General features: G+C 39.9%; 1 protein-coding gene across 2 annotated transcripts in view; it reads left to right on the forward strand.

Moving 5' to 3' along the window:
• ANO10 (anoctamin 10) overlaps positions 1 to 21,438 on the forward strand; it is a 236,878-nt gene that overhangs the window by 62,765 nt on the left and 152,675 nt on the right. For both annotated transcript variants that reach the window (XM_036870648.1, XM_036870649.1), the window contains exon 11: positions 1,206 to 1,334. In XM_036870648.1, the coding sequence (XP_036726543.1) occupies positions 1,206 to 1,334 (129 nt within the window). The remainder of the gene's footprint in view (positions 1 to 1,205; positions 1,335 to 21,438) is intronic.

Below are 21,438 nucleotides of genomic sequence, written 5' to 3' on the forward strand. Positions count from 1 at the left end.
TGAGGGAGATCTTTGAGTACTGACACAGAATATCCTCCAAGACATTTTAAGTGACAAAAGCAAGGGGCCTGACAATGTGTATTATGCTGAGAAGAGAGTAAGAAAGTATATGTTCAGGTTTGCTTATATTTATTTGCATACAAAGTATCTGGAAAGATACATAAGAAATTAATAATAGTGATTATCTTATGGGGAGAACAGGAGGTGATGAAGGGGAGAAAGGGGACAAGGAGACTCTTCCCTATACACTGATAACATTTTATTTTTGAACTAATTTATAATAAATCAATAAATAGAAATTTAAAGCTATTTTAAGATAAAGTCCTGAGCAGATTTGTTGTAAAGAAAACTGGAAAAATAAGAAGATTACACAAAGGATTTCTAAAATATTATAAGATGGTAGATATTCTTCCTTGGACAAGATTTTATTAAGTTTGGATCCAATCATGTTTTGTTTTGCTTCTGTATTTCTAATAGTAATTGTATTTCTTAGAATTAGACATTGTTATTAAGTAGTGATCACCAAGTGCTGTACATAAAAAGAAAGAAAGAAAGAGAAAGAGAGAAAGAGGGAAAGAAAAGAAAGAACAATGGTCACAATGTTTCCATAGTCCATACTCAGTAATCCGCACCAGTCTCCTTCATGGGACCCTGGCTCAGTCTACTTAGTAGGTCTCAGTGGGGCATCTGTATTTTTCTGAAGTTCTACAGGTGATTCGGTAAATGTCGCTAGGAAGGGATCACTATCACTGGTGCCTCGGGTATGGCTGAACCAGATGTGGTATGTGGTCTGTCAAAGTAGAAGGACAGTTTCACGGAATGAATTCTATTTGAAATCATACCTGTTTTTGAATGTGAAACATTCTCTCTGGCGGCCCTAGTTTAGATTCCATTTAGCTATGCATAGAATCAAGTAACTTTAATAGTGTATTTTTCTTGGATGTGTTCCCAATTCAGGTCCCTGGCCACATCCATTTGGGAAGATAGAACATACTGTTTGGGATATTCAAGCCAAAAGTATCTGAGATACCTTCTAACAGTATGGCTTTTTTGAGCTAACGAAAATCATGCCATTATAGAGAAAAAGTTGTACACGTCCTTGGAATGTTTAGAACTAAGGAAAGACTTTAGGTAATACGAAAAAGGATGAGGAAATATGGAAGCAGTCACTGTGGTCTTTAATTTCACATTTTGTTTTATTTCAGTTGGCTTTTGAAACAATGAGTGTTATATCTGTGGTCACTAACTGCGCTCTGATTGGAATGTCACCACAAGTGAATGCACTCTTTCCAGAGTCAAAAGCTGACCTCATTTTGATCGTGGCAGCAGTGGAGGTGAGTGAACATTTAGACCTATTTTAAATAGTCTCTACGTCAGATGCCTGTGTTATTCTAAGGCAGTGATGTCCCTGGCTGTCAGTGATGGGCAGTTTAGCGACATGCATTTACTGGTAAGAAAGCAAAGTGGCTCAGGTAATAGGAACACATGAGGATCCAGGCTGTCCATTCCTGGTTATTGACTACTACAAAGAAGTCACTGTGGTGCTAACAGGACAGTGATTTTTCCAGCCATTGTGCTGGCCTGTCTAGCATTGAGGAAATAAATCCTATTTGACATAGAATTCTATAGATTTAATGTTTTTTTTTGAGTCTGTTTGGGGGCGAGGGAATCTGTCACTTCCACTTTCTAAAGCAAATAAATCCTAAGAAATGCTTTTTGATCATGACTTAAGTATCATTTGCAACAGGTGTGGGATTCATTGCAAAACACTCTAAAGCTCCAAAATGTAACGTGTAGGAAGACTCAATTTCAAATACCAAGTACAAGTAGGCTGTCTGTGTACATTTTAGATATTTGTCTTGTTTATCATGTTTCTGAGTACAGATTACTGTAACATCTTGAAAATTAAGCACTAACCAGTTGCAAATGGAAGAATTTGCAGGAATTTTCTTGTTGCTAGTGATTATAGTTGTCAGGAATATTGTGACCTTTCATTTTTAGATACTAAAAAAATAGAGCAGTAGTGGAGATTTTTCAAAGCAGAATTTAGTAGGATCATAGAGCAGTGATTCTGGACTTAGGGCTGACCATAAGAAATGGAATTGTGAACTTGTACACTTCTAATGGTGGCTAAAGAAATATATTCTGCTTTGCTCTGTTTGCTCTTTTAGTGTATTTGATAGGAATCTGTGTTCATGATAGAAGCTATATATAGAGTATGCATTTTGGAGAATGATTTTAGACAGCAGCAACTAGGAAGGGAAAGAATGGCTTTGCAGATAAAGGTAGGTCTGTTTTGAATTTTGTGAGTTGAACAGGATTTTGGAGAGCTATTTGCAAGGCAGTTTATTACCTGTGGCAGTAAGAGAACAAAACAGAGGTACCTTAGACAGAGGATGGCCAGCTGGCCAGGCTCACAGTGCATCTTCTTGATTTAAAATATGGCCCTGAACTTTGCAGATCTTGGAAGTTGTCTTTGCCAGCACATCCAGAGCTAATGAGGCTTTGGGACTGACTGACACTTAAAAATCATGAGACTCACAGGGGACTGACCAGAATACCAGGTAGTTAATCTACCATAAGGAGACTTTTCCAATGCTTATAACCGTTGGTGTTAAAGTAGAAGTGGAGGGCTTCCCTGGTGGTGCGGTGGTTAAGAATCCGCCTCCCAGTGCAGGGGACACCGGTTCGAGCCCTGGTCCGGGAAGATCCCACATGCCGCAGAGCAGCTAAGCCCGTGCACCACAACTACTGAGCCTGTGCTTTAGAGCCCGCGAGCCACAGCTACTGAAGCCCATGTGCCTAGAGCCTGTGCTCCGCAACAAGGGAGGCCACTGCAATGAGAAGCCCACACACTGCAACAAAGAGTAGCCCCTGCTCACTGCAACTGGAGAAAGCCCAGGCTCAGCAACGAAGACGCAGTGCAGGCAAAAACAAATAAATAAAATAAATAAATTCAAAAAAATAAAAAAGTAGAAGTGGAATTGGTTATTGGTTATCTTATTGAAGATTTCTTGGTAAATTTAGAAGCAGAGCAGGAGGAGTGTAATAGTCTTGAGAGACGCAGAAAACCTGAAAACCATCCCTTCCCTCAAACAGGGCAGAGCTCTTTCATGAGCCGGATCTTGGTGTCCATCGCCAGCTTCTGAACAATGCTGGATGATTTCAGTACTGCCCACTTCTTGATTTTGCCTTCACTTTCTCTAGACTTTTGGCTGGCCCAGTCTTCCTGTATATTCCCATTAATTAGACCACGGTCTTCTTTTGTATTGGTGATCTCTTAATCAGATAGCCACACCCTGGTTCTTCTTAATTAACATGGGAGATTTCCTAGCCCATAAGACTGTTCTGTACATGGCTAACCTCAAGTGTTGCAGACTGATTTTGCTAGTCTAATCCTCATGTATTCACTTAATCTGCAAGTTTTAACGTGTACTCTGTTGTTGCCCTGAAGTTCTAACCCTTATGCCTCCTCTTACATTTTTAGTGTCTTCATATAGTATTAAAGTAACTGTTTCACTGTCGTTATCTAAACTGGTTCCTTAGAGTACAACAGAAATAAGCCTCTATTTAAAAATCTTGTGAGGAAAAACCTTAGGTTTTTTTTAAAAAATTTAATTTAATTTATTTTTTTGGCTGCCTTGGGTCTTCGTTGCTGCACGCAGGCTTTCTCTAGTTGCAACGAGCGGGGTCTACTCTTCGCTGCGGTGCGCGGGCTTCTCATTGTCGTGGCTTCTCTTGTTGTGGAGCACGGGCTCTAGGTGTGCGGGTTTCAGTAGTTGTGGTGTGCGGGCTCAGTAGTTGTGGCTCACGGGCTCTAGAGCACAGGCTCAGTAGTTGTGGCACACGGGCTTAGTTGCTCCGTGGCATGTGGGATCTTCCCGGAGCAGGGCTCAAACCCCTGTACCCTGCATTGGCAGGCAGATTCTTAACCACTGCGCCACCAGGGAAGTCCCAGGATTTTATTAAATTAAAAAGAAAATTTTAGATTTTTTTTAAAGCTTGATTGAGTATGCAACGTAAAATTGAATAAAAGACAAAAATTATCATTATTTTATGTTGGTAACTCAGTGCCACGTTACAACTTTCGTGTATTTACCGCCATCTAGTGTTTCCCTTAAAAAATCATGAGACTTCAACACTACTTTTATTTGTATAGTAGTTGCAGAAATTTATTAGACACTGACCAAGAGAATAGCCTACCAATATGTGAAACCATATGATAGAATCATATGAAATGCCATTTTCTGGGTTAAAAATAGTCAAATATTGGGAATTTCATAAAGTTCAGCCCACAGCATTAAGTCAGTATCTAAATAATTTCTCTTAAATAATCATCATTATCCTCACTTCTGAGACAAATTTAGCTCACTTCTTTGATGTAATTTCAAGGAAAGGATCACTATGTTAAATGCAGAATTACACAAAGATCTCCATTTCCTAAGAGATAGAAATGGCCTAAAATCCCCTAAATATCAGATGTTTGATAATCTTTCATTTTAGCGTTAAATGCATTCACAGTTTTCTTTTAATTTTAAACTTGGCAAGATGCAGCAAACATATTGAATGCTAACAATTCACCTACTAAATGCTGTTCTTTTTCTAGGGTGAAAATGAATTAACTACTCACCTAGAAGTTACACTGCATTTCTGATGGTTAGGCTCTGGTGACCAGCAAGCCAGTCTGCACCATGCATGTTTAATTTTTAGTTTTAAAAATATCACTGAATTGCAGTTTCTTTTTTTTTTACAAAAGAACGTAAGTTAGGTAATTTTTTGTCTAGTGCTGCTCAGAAACAGAGTTGATCCTCATCTCTTTGTAATGACTAAAGGTGTCTTCTGAGAGTGGACTGAACCCTTAGGGTTCTTTTATGCCCCGACTCACAAGCTTTATTTTCCTATTTAAAAAAAAATTAGTTTCATACTTAAAGAAAAGTTGCAAGCATAATACAGATAATCCCTATATATCCCTTTATTAGGAGTCACTAATTTTGAACATTTTGCCGTATATGTGCTTGCTGTCTGTCTCTTGATTGATTTACATCTGTATTTGTATCTACATATAGATATTTCAAACTATGGAGATTCTATTTCTGTACTGCCTCTTAATGCACTGTGGCCCTGGGCCAGTCACCTTGTCTTGTACGCTCACCTCCTTGACTGCGTATTGAGGCCAGTGCAGCATCCTTTCCAGGGATGCTCTGATGAGTATAGTAGAAATGACACATGTGTAACCCTAATCACAGGTGTCCGGCATGGAGCAGGTGCTGAACAAATTGCAGGTCTTGTTATCACTCTTACAAGGCAAGATACTGTACATGTAAAATGCCAAACACAGAGCTGGGCACTTGGTCAAGGCACAGTGGATGTGAGCTGCAGTTCTAACCATCTCTGCAATGGCAGAATGAAGCTTTTGTTATCTTTATATCATTCTATCATCATTTGTTAAGCAGGCAGTATAGCAGCATGGAAGTAGCTTGGGGTGTCAGAGTCAGGAGGTAGATGAATTAGAATTTCAGCTCTTCCCCTTAATCTCTGCACACCTTGGTTTCCTTAGATGTAAAATGAGAGCACTGGTATTGTACACAAGAAGTGATGGCACCAGGTCTGACACAGAGGAGGAGGTGAAAAAGTGATAACTTCACAGTACCACCATTGTTAATGAGTTAATCCTTTAGCAGTTGGCTCATATGTCTCCATGAGCTCATTGATGTGTTTTCATGGGCTTGGTTTTTCATAATAACACTGAATTGGTTTTGTTTGTGCTGAAGTTTCTTAAGTATTAATTGCCTTCTCTTATGTGCCTGTTTCCATCCTGTGATATGATTCCATTTTTCTTCTCTCTTCCTGGTCTTGTTCCCACATCTGAGTTCAGCCCTCCCTCCCACCCATCCATCATGCATCAAGTCTTGCTGATTCTGACTTCTGAATATCTGTTTAGTTTCTCTTCCCTGTTACCATTGGCGTGGCTTGAGTTTAGGCTCTCACCATTTCTCATCTAGACTTATTTTTTAACAGCTTTTGGAGATATGTCACATAATTGTACAGTTCACTCATTTCAGATATACATTCCACACCTCTTACCTAGACTTTTACAGTAGATCCTCGCCAGCCATCTGGTTTTCATGCTTTCTCTCCCCTGCCTCATGCTCTCTACTTCTGGAGTGGTTATTCTAAAATGAAATTCTGATCATATTTCTCCTCTGCTTACAGAAGAAATGCCCGAGTTAAATATCAGGTTCTTTATAACCTCCTTTTCCCCTTCACCTCCCCTGCTGCCCCATCTCACCCTTGGACATACCGGAGCCCTTCCTACAAGTTGCTATTAGCATTTACTAAAACTGTACGGCAATCATGTATCTCTTCCACCAGACTGAGCTTCCTGAGAGCAGGGGCAAGGACAAGTGCGTAATAAATACTCAATAACTGAGAAGTGGCCATTGAATTACTTTAACTCTTTGTTTTCAAGTGATTAAGCAGTCGCTTGTTAAATGTTTGTTAATGAATGACTGAGTCACATATAGTTGTTGGGTTTTTTTCTTCAGTGAACATACAGTTAGCGTTAGCTATTTGAGAATTAACTTCAACTTTTTAATTAAAGATTCTGCTGTACCTTTGGGAAGTACACCAACAAAACCCCTATGGCAAAATATTAAAATTGTGTTATTACAAGAAAAGGTGAACTGAATTAGGCAGTATGGTACAGTGATTAAGAACATGGGCACTGGATTCAAATCCTGACAAGCTATGTGTCTTTGAATGAATTTGAACAATTCAGTACAATTGTTATGCAGATAATGAATAAATGCACGTGGTATGCTTACCACAGTGCTTGGCAAGATTAAGTATTCAGTATTTGTTAGTAATTGTTGTTGTCTCAGAAAAAAAAATCTGTTCTCATAAAAGTCTCTTCACCTGGTTGAAAGGTCTGATTAAATTCTGAGATTTCAATTTAAAAACTTGCCTAGGAAGGAACCCACAACCAACTCTTTACCTTCTCCACTTCCCAGTGTCGGACCATGTGTTGGGTTCCTAAGAAGGTAAATAAGGTTTTTGACCTTTGGATTAGGGTACTTGGGATGGAATTATTGAACTGGGTTTTTTCCTTCTTCCTTTTGCTTCATCAATTCCTGTGATAATCTTGGTAATTTTCTCATCTTTCTATGGGCTGCCCCCCTCTTCAGTTTGATGAAACATTGCTTGTGTTCTCTTAATGGTGTGGGAATAATTAAAGACAGTCAAGGTAAATTCTTTCATTGGATATATATTCATTGTGTGCTTACAATATGCCGGGCATTAACCAAGATACAGCCCTAGCTTTAGAAGTGCTCACAGAGAGAATCCTCTGAGAGATAAATCACAGTGCAGTAGAAGACCTCTTTCCTAACCTTCCCCAGCTCTCTCCATCCCCTCCTGACAGAGTTCCGACTGGCATAGACTCTCCCAGCCTGCTGGGTGGGAGCCATGGGGAAGATGTCCACTCACTGAGTTAAGTGCTTACCAAGAGGCACTTTGTTCCCAAATCTGTTTATGTGTGGTATTCTCGTTACTGTGATTGGCATAATTTAATTAAATGGAATGAAAACTGATGAAATGTGTGTGCTAAAATAGAGAAAGCCGTCATTTTCCGTGAAAACCTTTGGAAAGACTCCATAAAGACAAATTACTATCAGATGGATAAAGATGAGTCAATTATAAAAGATTAGGGAAAATCATAAAAATATGGGCAGCTTCCAGATTCTGTTTTCACATTGCTTCACAAGTGTCTTTAAATTTTCACTCTTCGTTAAAGAAAACAAACCTGGGAATCTTTGACATTGTCTTATGGGTGTTATTTATGCCTAGAAGACAGTGAGAAGCTCCATCACTGGATCCTACTCAAAAGAAAGGCCTTGGCTCCACATTAAAAGATTTGCAAATAAATACATACATTTAAATGCTTATTAAAATAAAATATTAAAGATAGGCATTTTTTTTTAATGGGTCCTCATTTTAGCTAACTTTTTTGGTTAACTGAGAAATTACTGACCCAGGTGAGCTGCCTAAAGGAGCTTCTGTCCTTGGGGAATAGGGGATTAGGGGCCTGGCTTGTAAGTTTGTCAATTAATGGGAAATATTGGTTTGTTGAAGGACCCAGTGCCCTCCAAAGTGATGATTAGTATATAATCTGTTTAAATGTGACTTTGTTGATATCCAATTTTTACAAATTACTCTACATTCTTTTTTTTTTTTCTTACTCTGCATTCTTTTAAGGTGATAACAGTGGTTGTAACCTGTTTCTTATCCTGGAAAGTTTAGGAAAAGGCAGGTCTCTGAAAGAGATCAGTTTATACTCGGAATGGAGTTGTTTTCAGATAAGAATTTTAGAAGGATTAAGAATTAGAAAGCTTGACAGTTTCTCTACACTCTTAAGTCATAATTTCTACCTTATTTAAAGTAAAATTGTAGAACATCCTGTATATCCATATTCAAATGTAAATACTCCAAATATCCACAAAGAAAATGACTTGGGTTATTCGTCTTTGAGGACTGTCACTCAGGTCTCCTCTCAGCTGGCGCTTTCAAAGCCTCCTGTCAAGTACCTGCTCCCTCTGATATCTCCTATTACATCCTAGCCTGTGCCCCGCCTTCAGCCACAGACCTGCTAAGTGCACTGGCTTCCTCTCGGATTTACCTGCTGACTGCCTCTTTGCATGACATTGAACTTCCCTTTCTGATACATAAACCAGTTCACAGTCAAACTTGCCTCCTTTCTCTGCTTTTCTCTTTTATCCCTTTGGAGAATGGGAGATAAGAAAGCATTTTGGTTTCATTTTTTTTTTTCCTAAGATGGAAAGCAAGTTGTGCTTCAGAAAATTGATAGTAGACTTTAAGAACATAAGAAATCTCCACTCTTTATAGTATTGGATGGGATGTTGAGAAGTACCAATCCAAGGGGAATACATTTGGGGAGGCCTTGTATGGCAGGGGACCTCTTTTGAAGGAAGAGTGGGACATTGGGGCAGCTCCAGAGGCAGGAGTGACTTGGGAATGGTGTGGTCACAGGCCATGTGGGTTTGCTTAGGGAGAGTGAAGAGCATGAATTGGAGGATAAGGGGTAATGGGTGGGGAAATTGGTGGAGGGCTCAGAGCTCCTGAGGAAAACATTACATTGCATGTACATTTCATGTAAAGTGGTCCGTTTTAACATGCTCAGAGGCAGAACTGCAATTTTCATTTCCCCTCATTAATGTCAACTCTACTTGGCTATTCCCAGTGATACATGAAAATGAATAGCTTGAAAATTGGATCTACCATATCTCCCCTCCTTTCCTTACTAGGGAGTAGCTGCTGCATGTGGGTGTGAGGAGGTTGAAGTGGGTTCATGCCTGAGGAGCCTGGCCCTGCGGGTGTAGACAGCATTGGCTGTCCTCTGCCCTGGGCCACACCTGCGCCCTCCTGTGTCTCAGTGGTCCCAGTAGCCGTCAGGTTTCTCTGCTCTTTCCACAAGGGTCCAAAAGCCGGAGTCTGCCACGACCTCTTTTTCATTGTCCTCCAATCTACCTTGTTTTTTTTGGTTCCTGCAGTCCTGTTGGTTAGGTCCCAGTTCTTTATGCCTGCCAATCCTTATAGTTTATTTCTTCTGCCAGAAATACAAAACTGTCAGAATAGTTGTTCTTAAGGACCTGTTCTTTCAGCTTTCCGTCTGTGCTTTCATATAACTTGTTTTATTTCCGTTTAACATGCTGTTTCTGGGTTGCTAGTCTACACTGGAAAGACAAGGAAGAAAAATTACACTCTTGTCCTCTAAGGAGACCTCAGCCCACAGGCAGAGCATTTCAGTAGTCATCTGTGATGCCTATCTTCTTGCTTTTCCCCTCAATTAAAACAGTGCCTTTAAATCCATGTTTCTCAGCATGTGGACCCTGCTTAATCACCCCTCTCCTTTAGGAAAGTTCTCCCACATTAGCAGTACCCAAATCCAAAGTGTTGTGTTTGTCCTCTAGGTCGAATCTCACTTCAAGAAACCCTTCACTGTTTTTTTTTTTACACAGGAATTCTGTATCAAAGATTGAACCAGGTTTGAATATCATTTTTTAGTGTCAGAGATATTGATGTATTAATTGGATTTGGTGAAATGGTATCAATTTGACCAGTTAATGATTTTTCTAGTTATTTTTATATGTCATAATTACTCTTTTATTTTGTCATTATTTCTGTTTTCCTTCTTCCCCCGCCCCCCACTTTAGTCTGTAGCCTAAAAGGTTCAGAGGGGCTTTAGTGTCTTTTGTAGTCCCCCAAGGGGCTGTGTTCTAAAGACCAATTAAATTAGAAATCGCGTAAGAGTGTTTTTGCAGACTCCAAGGTGCTTATAAATGTGAGACGTTAATATTACCACTGTAATTTCTTCCTAGGTAATAAAATGTGTTCCCAACACATTATGTTATAAATGTTACTAAAAATGGACTATTTTCAAAGATGTTAAGAACCATGAAAGGAAGGGAGAGAAAGATTTTAAATGTTGATTCCTTTGTAAGAAAACGTCTTTTTCTCTTACATATTTTAGTTAAAAACCCTTCTCTTCCAATTGAAAGAATGTAAATGCCATGTTTTACACACACACACATATTCATACATACATATATATGCGCACACACATATATGTGTGTGTGTGTATTTTTTTAATAAGATATGCCTGTTCTGAGCCTGAAGATCAAGTTTCTCCTCTGGCAGCTTGAGCACAAGGTGGGGGATGAGCTGCAGAAAACGTGAAGATATGATTATCCCCATGCTTCTGTCAGTGGGCCCCAGCTGGGACCATTTCTGCATGTGCACTAAGATTGTAGTGCTTCCATTATCCTTTCTAGTTCAGCACTTCACGGGAAAACTAATTGGCACCATCTGTGCTAATAATTAAATCTGTGATGTGGTCACTGGTGCACAAGGAATTGAGGTTGAGGGAGTGTTTCACAGCAGAAGAAAGGTGGTGGGATTGGAGCAGAAAAAATACAATTTATTAATAGTCTTTCATGATCAGTTGTAGAAAAGGAACCACAAGGAAAAAGAGCAGCTGTCTTTTGGGTCAGTGATATCCTTCCACTGAGGTTTTAGGAAGGACCCAGGGGCAGGACTCTGGGGAGAGCTCATTGCATTGTCTTCTCTTTGCTCTTAGATCTGTCCTGTAGATTTTTGTCATCTGCATCCAGTCTAAATTCGAGCACTGCAATTTACTGAGGGTGGTTGTCAGGGAGTTAGGAGTAAGGTGAGTATTTGACTACGAAGGTACAGCACAAGGGCATTTTTTGGAGTGACGGAATTGTTCTTTATCCTGATTACGGTGATAGTTTCACAGCTAAGTGCATTTGGTAAAACTTAAAGAGCTGTACACCAAAAGGAGTGATTTTTACTCCATGTAAATGAAAAAGCAAAATTTTAAAAGTATAAAAATTTATTGAAAAACATGCTTTGGAAAATCTTTTGTCTCTGCCTCAGAATATGTTCATGATGAAAGAAGTATTTTTTCCCCCAAAGTAATAAAGAAACAACCTAATACCAATTAATCTAAAATTTGATTTTATATAGCAAGTGGCTGTTTTCAAACTCCAAATAAGATTTCGTAATTGAATTTTTAGAGCTAGTGCTAAAAGGATTAAGAGAAGTAGGCTTCTTTGGCTTTTCTCTTTTGAGCCCTCATAACTTTGTTTCAACATAAAAGGAGCTGCTCATCTTGAGTATTTTTTTTTGCTGATGAGAGGAAATTAATGAGGTGAGCCACAGTTCTCAGACATTGGAGAATTCAATGGTCATGCTAAGAACAAAAAGGATCAGCTGTTTTTATATTTTATTGTACTCAGACTCTGTTTTCCGAATGTGGGTCATGCAAAAAAATGCAAACAATTGTGTAGAAAGTAATATGCACTGCTCTTAAGCCTTTTAAAGGCACAAGTTATTCTTCCTGTGCTTCTAGAATCAGCAGGATTCTAGGACAAATAGGAAGCAGCACAGTAGGAACAAGTAAATGAGGGATGAAGATTGATGTCAGTTAGTGGAATTGTTAAAAAACCATAAAGTTTGTACTTGGTAATTTTTTTTCTCTGCTATCTATTTTATTTTATTTTCTATTCTATACATAGTATCAATAGTGTATATATGTCAATCCCACCTCCCAGTTCATCCCACACCCCCTTTCCCCCTCTGTATCCATACGTTTGTTCTCTACATCTGTGACTATTTCTGCTTTGTAAGTAAGATCTACAATTTTTTCAGATTCCACATATATGTGTTAATATATGATATTTATTTTTCTGACTTACTTCACTCTGTGTGACAGTCTCTAGGTCCGTCCACGTCTCTACAAATGACCCGATTTCGTTCCTTTTTATGGCTGAGTAATATTCCATTGTATATATGTACCACATCTTCTTTATCCATTCCTCTGTTGATGGACATTTAGGTTGTTTCCGTGTCCTGGCTGTTATAAACAGTGCTGCAGTGAACATTGGGGTGCATGTGTCTTTTTCAATTATGGTTTTCTCTGGGTATATGCCCAGTAGTGGGATTGCTGTGTCACATGGAAGTTCTATTTTTAGTTTTTAAGGAACCGCCATACTGTTCATAGTGGCGGTATCAATTTACATTCCCACCAACAGTGCAAGAGGGTTCCCTTTTCTCCACACCCTCTCCAGCATTTATTGTTTGTAGATTTTGTGATGCTGGCCATTCTGACCGGTGTGAGGTGATATCTCATTGTAGTTTTGTTGTGCATTTCTCTAATAATTAGTGATGTTGAGCATCTTTTCATGTGTTTGTTGGCCATCTGTATGTCTTCTTTAGAGAAATGTCTATTTAGGTCTTCCACCCATTTTTTGATTGGGTTGTTTGGTTTTTTGATATTAAGCTGCATGAGCTGTTTGTGTATTTTGCAGATTAATCTTTTGTCAGTTCCTTCGTTTGCAAATATTTTCTCCCATTCTGAGTTTTATAGTGTCTGGCCTTACATTTAGGTCTTGAATCCATTTTTTTTTTTTTTAACATCTTTATAGGAGTATAATTGCTTTATAATGGTGTGTTAGTTTCTGCTTTATAACAAAGTGAATCAGTTATACATATACATATGTTCCCATATCTCTTCCCTCTTGCGTCTCCCTCCCTCCCACCCTCCCTATCCCACCCCTCTAGGTGGTCACAAACCACCGAGCTGATCTCCCTGTGCTATGCGGCTGCTTCCCACTAGCTATCTATTTTATGGTTGGTAGTGTATATATGTCCATGCCACTCTCTCACTTTGTCACAGCTTACCCTTCCCCCTCCCCATATCCTCAAGTCCATTCTCTAGTAGGTCTGTGTCTTTATTCCCATCTTACCCCTATGTTCTTCATGACCTTTTTTTTTTTTTCTTACATTCCATGTATATGTGTTAGCATACGGTATTTGTTTTTCTCTTTCTGACTTACTTCACTCTGTATGACAGACTCTAGGTCCATCCACCTCACTACAAATATCTCAGTTTCGTTTCTTTTTATGGCAGAGTAATATTCCATTGTATATATGTGCCACATCTTCTTTATCCACTCATCCGATGATGGACACTTAGGTTGCTTCCATGTCCTGGCTATTGTAAATAGAGCTGCAATGAACATTTTGGTACATGACTCTTTTTGACCTATGGTTTTCTCAGGGTATATGCCCAGTAGGGGGATTGCTGGGTCGTATGGTAATTCTATTTTTAGTTTTTTAAGGAACCTCCATACTGTTCTCCATAGTGGCTGTATCAATTTACATTCCCACCAACAGTGCAAGAGTGTTCCCTTTTCTCCACACCCTCTCCAGCATTTATTGTTTCTAGATTTTTTGATGATGGCCATTCTGACCGGTGTGAGATAATATCTCATTGTAGTTTTGATTTGCATTTCTCTAATGATTAATGATGTTGAGCATTCTTTCATGTGTTTGTTGGCAATCTGTATATCTTCTTTGGAGAAATGTCTATTTAGGTCATCTGCCCATTTTTGGATTGGGTTGTTTGTTTTTTTGTTATTGAGCTGCATGAGCTGCTTGTAAATCTTGGAGATTAATCCTTTGTCAGTTGCTTCATTTGCAAATATTTTCTCCTATTCTGAGGGTTGTCTTTTGGTCTTGTTTATGGTTTCCTTTGCTGTGCAGAAGCTTTTAAGTTTGAATCCATTTTGAGTTTATTTTTGTGTATGGTGTTAGGGAGTGTTCTAATTTCATTCTTTTACATATAGCTGTCCAGTTTTCCCAGCACCACTTATTGAAGAGGCTGTCTTTGCTCCATTGTATATTCTGGCCTCCCTTGTCATAGATAAGGTGACCATAGTGTGCGTGGGTCTATCTATGGGCTTTCTATCCTGTCCCATTGATCTATATTTCTGTTTTTGTGCCAATACCATACTGTCTTGATTACTTGTAGTTCTGTAGTATAGTCTGAAGTCAGGGAGCCTGATTCCTCCAGCTGTTTTTTTTTTCTCAAGATTGCTTTTGCTATTTGAGGTCTTTTGTGTTTCCATACAAATTGTAAAATTTTTTGTTCTAGTTCTGTGAATAATGCCATTGGTAATTTGATAGAGATTGCATTGAATCTGTAGATTGCTTTGGGTAGTATAGTCATTTTCACAGTATTGATTCTTCCAATCCAAGAACGTGGTATATCTCTCCATCTGTTTGTGTCCTCTTTGATTTCTTTCATCAGTATCTTATAGCTTTCTGCGTACAGGTCTTTTGCCTCCTTAGGTAGGTTTATTCCTAGGTATTTTATTCTTTTTCTTACAATGGTAAATGGGATTGTTTCCTTAATTTCTCTTTCTGATATTCCATTGTTAGTGTATAGGAATGCAAGAGGTTTCTGTGCATTAATTTTGTACCCTGCGATTCTACTAAATTCATTGATTAGTCCTAATAGTTTTCTGGTGGCATCTTTAGGACTTTCTATGTATAGTATCATGTCATCTGCAAAGTGACAGTTTTACTTCTTCTTTGCCATTTTGGACTCCTTTTATTTCTTTTTCTTCTCTGATTGCCAGAGCTAGGACTTCCAAAACTATGTTGAATAATAGTGGTGAGAGTAGGCACCCTTGTCTTGTTCCTGATTTTAGAGGAAATGCTTTCACTTTTTCACCATTGAGAATAATGTTTCCTGTGGGTTTGTCATATATGGCCTTTATTATGTTGAGATAGGTTGCCTCTGTGCCCACTTTCTGGAGAGTTTTTATCATAAATCGGTGTTGAATTTTGTCAAAAATGAAGAGTGACCCCTGTGGTGTATCACATTGATTGATTTGCATATATTGAAGAATCCTTGCATCCCTGGGATAAATCCCACTTGATCATGTTGTATGATCCTTTTAATGTGTTGTTGGATTCGGTTTACTAGTATTTTGTTGAGGATTTTTGCATCTATGTTCATCAGTGATATTGGCCTGTTATTTTTTTTTTTGTGATATCTTTGTCTGGTTTTGGTATCAGGGTGATGGTGGCCTCATAGAGTGATTTTGGGAGCGTTCCTCCCTCTGCTGTATTTTGGAAGAGTTTGAGAAGGATAGGTGTTAGCTCTTCTCTAACTGTTTGATAGAATACGCCTGTGAAGCTGTCTGGTCCTGGAGTTCTGTTTGTTGGAAGATTTTTAATCTTCCAGTTTCAATTTCATTACTTGTGATTGGTGTGTTCATATTTTCTATTTCTTCCTGGTTCAGTCATGGAAGGTTGTACACCTTTCTAAGAATTTGTCGATTTCTTCCAGGTTGTCCATTTTATTGGCATATAGTTGCTTGTAGTAGTCTCTTATGATCCTTTGTATTCCTGCGGTGTGAGTTGTAATTTCTCCTTTTTCATTTCTAATTTTATTGATTTGAGTCCTCTCCCTTTTTCTCTTGATTGAATCTGGCTAAAGGTTTATCAATTTTGTTTATCTTCTCAAAGAACCAGACTTTAGTTTTATTGATCTTTGCTATTTTTTTTTCATTTCTATTTCATTTATTTCTGTTCTAATCTTTATGATTTCTTTCCTTCTACTAACTTTGGATTTTGTTTGTTCTTCTTTCTCTAGTTCTTTTAGGTGTAAGATTAGATTGTTTATTTGAGATTTTTCTTGTTTCTTAAGGTAGGATTGTATAGCTGTAAGCTGCCCTCTTAGAACTACTTTTGCTGCATCCCATAGGTTTTGGGTCATCATGTTTTCATTGTCATTTGTTTCTAGGTATTTTAAAATTTTCTCTTTGATTTCTTCAGTGATCTCTTGCTTATTTAGTAGCGTATTGTTTAGCCTCCACGTGTTTGTGTTTTTTACATTTTTTCTTCCCCTGTAATTGATTTCTAATCTCATAGTGTTGTGGTCAGAAAAGATGCTTGATACGATTTCAGTTTTCTTAACTTTACCGAGGCTTGATTTGTGACCCTAGATGTGATCTATCCTGGAGAATGCTCCGTGTGCACTTGAGAAGAAAGTGTATTCTGCTGCTTTTGGATGGAATGTCCTATAAATATCAACTGAATCTTATCTGGTCTAATGTGTCATTTAAGCTTGTGTTTCCTTATTAATTTTCTGTCTGGATGATCTATCCATTGGTATAAGTGGAGTGTTGAAGTCCCCCAGTATTATTTTGTTACTGTTGGTTTCCTCTTTTATGGCTGTTAGCATTTGCCTTATGTATTGAGGCGCTCCTATGTTGGGTGCATATATATTCATAATTGTTATATCTTCTTGGATTGATCCCTTGGTCATTATGTAGTGTCCTTCCTTGTCTCTTGTGAAGGTCTTTATTGTGAAGTCTATTTTATCTGATATGAGTATTGCTACTCCAGCTTTCTTTTTTTTTTTTTTTAATTTTTATTTATTTATTTTTGGTTGTGTTGGGTCTTCGTTTCTGCGCGAGGGCCCTCTCCAGTTGCGGCGAGCAGGGGCCACTCTTCATCGCAGTGCGCGGGCCTCTCACTATCGCGGCCTCTCTTGTTGCGGAGCACAGGCTCCAGATGCGCAGGCTCAGTAGTTGTGGCTCACGGGCCCAGTTGCTTCATGGCATGTGGGATCCTCCCAGACCAGGGCTCGAACCCATGTCCCCTGCACTGGCAGGCAGATTCTCAACAACTGCGCCACCAGGGAAGCCCCCTTTTGATTTCCATTTGCATGGAATATCTTTATCCATCTCCTCACTTTCAGTCTGTATGTGTCCCTAGGTCTGAAGTGGGTCTCTTGTAGACAGCATATATACCGGTCTTGTTTTTGTATCCATTCAGCCAGTCTGTGTCTTCTCATTGGAGCATTTAATCCATTTACATTTAAGGTAATTATCAATATGTATGTTCCTATTACCATTTTCTTAACTGTTGTGGGTTTGTTTTTGTAAGTCGTTTTCTCCTCTTATGTTTCCTGCCTAGAGAAGTTCTTTTAGCATTTGTTGCAAAGTTTGTCTGGTGGTGCTGAATTCTCTTAGCTTTTGCTTGTCTGCAAAGTTTTTGATTTCTCTGTCAAATCTGAATGAGAACCTTGCTGGGTAGAGTAATCTTGATTGTAGGTTTTTCCCTTTGATCACTTTAAATATATGCTGCCACTCCCTTCTGGCCTGCAGAGTTTCTGTTAAATATCAGCTGATAACCTTTTGGGGCTTCCCTTGTATCTTATTTGTTGCTTTTCCCTTGCTACTTTTAATATTTTTTTCTTTGAATTTTATTTTTGTTAGTTTGATTAATATGTGTCTTGGTGTGTTTCTCCTAAGGTTTAATCTGTATGGGACTCTCTGTGCTTCCTGGACTTAAGTGACTATTTCCTTTCCCATGTTAGGGATTTTTTCGACTATAATCTCTTCAAATATTTTCTCAGACCCTTTCTCTTTCTCTTCTTCTTCTGGGACCCCTATAATTTGACTGTTGGTGTGTTTAATATTGTCCCAGAGGTCTCTGAGACTGTCCCCAATTCTTTTCATTCTTTTTTCTTTATTCTGCTCTGTGGCAGTTATTTCCACCATTCTTTCTTCCAGCTCACTTATCCGTTCTTCTGCCTCAGTTATTCTTTTATTGATTCCTTCTAGTTTTAATTTCAGTTATTGTGTTGTTCATCACTGTTTGTTTGTTCTTTAGTTTTCCTAGGTCCTTGTTAAATGTTTCTTGTATTTTCTCCATTCTATTTCTGAGATTTTGGATCATCTTTACTATCATCACTCTGAATTCTTTTTCAGGTAGATTGCCTATTTCCTCTTTATTCATTTGGTCTTGTGGGTTTTTACCTTGCTCCTTCATCTGCAGCATATTTCTCTGTCTTCTCATTTTGTCTGACTTACTGTGTTTGAGATCTTCTTTCTGCAGGCTGCAGGGTCGTAGTTCCTCTTGCTTCTGGTGTCTCCCCTCAGTGAGTGAGGTTGGTCCAGTGGCTTGTGTAGGCTTCCTGGTGGGAGGGACTGGTGCCTGCATTCTGGTGGGTAGAGCTGGATCTTTTCCCTCTGACAGGAAGGGTCACGTCTGGTGGTGTGTTTTGGGGTGTCTGTAGGCTTAGTACGACTTTAGGCCATCTGTCTGCTGATGGGTGGGTTTGTGTTCCTGTCTCGCTTGTTGTTTGGTGTGTGGCGTTCAGCACTGGAGCCTGCAGGCAGTTGGGTGGAGCCAGGTCCTGGAGTCGAGCTGGAGACCTCCAAGAGAGCTCTCGCTGATTAATATTGCCTGGGGCCGGGAATTCTCTGGTGTTCCAGCATCCTGGACTTGGCGCTCCCACCCCAGAGGCTCAGTCCCAACCCCCGGCCTGGGAACCAAGACTCCACAAGCCACATGGCTTGGCAAAAAAGGGGGAAAAAAAGAAAGGAAAAAGGGTGGGAAGAAAACAAATGAAGACAAACAGGCAAACAAAACCTAAGACAAATTGTAAAAGCTAAACCAAACAAAGAAGCAAAGAAAATAACCAAACACACACACACACACAAAATAAGAAACAAAAACAGGGAAAACAAAAAACAAAAGAACACCCAGACAAACAAAAGAATCCCCAAACAAAATCAAACAATTAAAAACAAAACTAACAAACACAAAAAAAAACCAAAAGAAAAGCAGAATGCAAACTGAAGGAAAAAGCAAAGAGAACAAAACAAACACACAAAAAACAATAAATAAAGATAAGAGCAAATAGAACAAAGGAAAAAAAATAAAAACAAAGTAGAACAAAGGAAAGAAAAAAAAAGAAGGAAAAAACACAGAACGACCAAGGAATAATGTAGAAAAAATATATATATATATAAAAAAATTTTTTAAACTAAATAAAAATAAAAACAAATAATAATTAAAAAACAACAAAACAAAACATAAAAAAACAGTAATAATTGTATTTTCCTGGGGTCTCAGCTGTCAGTGTCCTTGCCTCCACCGTGAGTCACAGCCAACCTCTGCTTCCCCAGGAGGCCCTCCACAACCTCTAGGTAGGTCTCTGGTCCTTCTGTGGGCACTGTGGGGGCAGCTCAGACTCTGACCTGCCCCAACTCCCACGTGTACTTGCCTCCAAAGTCCACAGCTGCTAGAGCTGGACTGATTTCAGTTGTGGGAACACTCGTCCATTCAGATATTCCATAGATGCAGGGTTTACCAAGCCGATCACGGGGATTTAATCTGCAGAGTGTGTGGCTGCACAGAAAGATGTTTGCTCCTCTTCCTTAGTCGCCCTGCCCCTGGGACTCACCTCTGGTTTTAGCCCCACCTCTTCGTGTGGGCCACCCACAGGAGTCTGCTCCTGAGGTTGCCCTGGAGCAGTCGGGTCTGCCCCGGTGAGGACAGGACGTGGAGGTGGCACAACTGCCTGGGTCACGGTGGCTCCAGTAGCAGCAGGTGCATGGGAAAGCTGGTGGCCATGGGCACAAGAGATCCGGCCCTAGTGGGAGCCATTCCTAGTGCCTCACAGCTAGCACGAGAAGGTCAGCCATTGTGGGCTTTTATAGCGCCTGGCGGGGCAGGGGCCTGGTACGTGGGGAGAGAGAGGCTTCAATGGAGGCTCTACCCCCTGTGCATCTCTCAACAGTGGCGCCTTGCTTCTATGGCAGTCTGGGTTTCCTCCACAAGCATTTTCAGTTGCGGATTTCCTCCCTCCCATCCCCTCAGGCTGTCTTCTCACAGCGAACAGTAGTCTTCTCCCTGGGTTTGCTCCAATCCCCACGTTCCAATTCTCAGCCCTCGTGTGCACTGGCATACTCATGTCCCAGTCTGGGGCATTCAGGGCTGTGGCACGGACCGTCTGTGTAGGTCTCACTCTGTCCTATCTACCGTAGACCAGCCATTTCACCCTCCTCTGACAGCCTCAGATGCTCCCCTTCTTTCCCAACTGATTTGCCTGTCAGTGAGGGGGCTTCTCCAAATGCAGAACCTCTACTCTGCTTCAGCTCCCCCTCCAGATCCTGTCCCGCTTCCTCTCCTCTTCTTTTTCCCTTCTTTCTTTCATCCTGCCTGGTTATGCAGGGATCTTTCTTGTCCCTTCTGGTGTCCAAGGTCTTCTGCTAGTGTTCAGCTGGTGTTCTGTGAGAATTGTTCCATCTGTAGATGTATTCGTGATGCATTTGTGGAGAGAGATGAACTCCACGTCCTCCTACTCCTCCACCATGTTGGTTCCGTATTTGGTAATTTTTAAATAAGTAATTTCAAATTAAAAACATTTTAAACAACTTGGAATGTTAAACTTACTCCTGAGTTTAACTTCTGTGAGGACTGTTTAAATAGTCTATAAAATATCCTAAGCCAAGAAGCTATTTAAAGGGTTAACCTGAAGAATAGTTTTTAAAATATAAAAGACTGGGGACTTCCCTGGTGGTCTAGTGGTAAAGAATCCACCTTCCAATGCAGGGGACACGGGTTCAATCCCTGCTTGGGGAACTAAGATCCCACATGCCGTGTGGCAACAAAGCCCATGTGCCACTACTACTGAGCTCGCGTGCCTCAACTAGAGAGCCCACATGCCGCAACCTCTGGAGCGTACATGCTCTGCAGCGCATGCCACAACTACAGAAGAGAAAACCCGCACGCCTCAACAAAGACCCGATGCAGCCAAATAAATAAATAAGTGAATATTAAAAAAAAAAAAAAGACTAAATAGTATGTGATTGTGATCCAGTTGAAAGCTGATTTAGGGACTTCCCTGGTGGTGCAGTGGTTAAGAATACGCCTGCCAATGCAGGGGACACGGGTTAAATCCCTGGTCTGGGAAGATCCCACATGCCGCTGAGCCTGCACTCTAGAGCCCGCAAGCCACAACTACAGAAGCCCAAGCATCTAGAGCCCATGCTCCTCAACAAGAGAAGCCACCGCAATGAGAAGCCTGCGCACCGCAACGAGAAGCCTGCGCACCGCAACGAAGAGTAGCCCCCACTCACCGCAACTAGAGAAAGCCCATGTGCAGCAACAAAGACGTAACACAGCCAAAAATAAATAAAATAAATAAATAAATTTATTTTTAAAAAGCAAGCTGATTTATCAGTTGGGTAT

The sequence above is a fragment of the Balaenoptera musculus genome, chromosome 11 (genome assembly GCF_009873245.2).
Source record: "Balaenoptera musculus isolate JJ_BM4_2016_0621 chromosome 11, mBalMus1.pri.v3, whole genome shotgun sequence".
Lineage (NCBI taxonomy): Eukaryota > Metazoa > Chordata > Mammalia > Artiodactyla > Balaenopteridae > Balaenoptera > Balaenoptera musculus.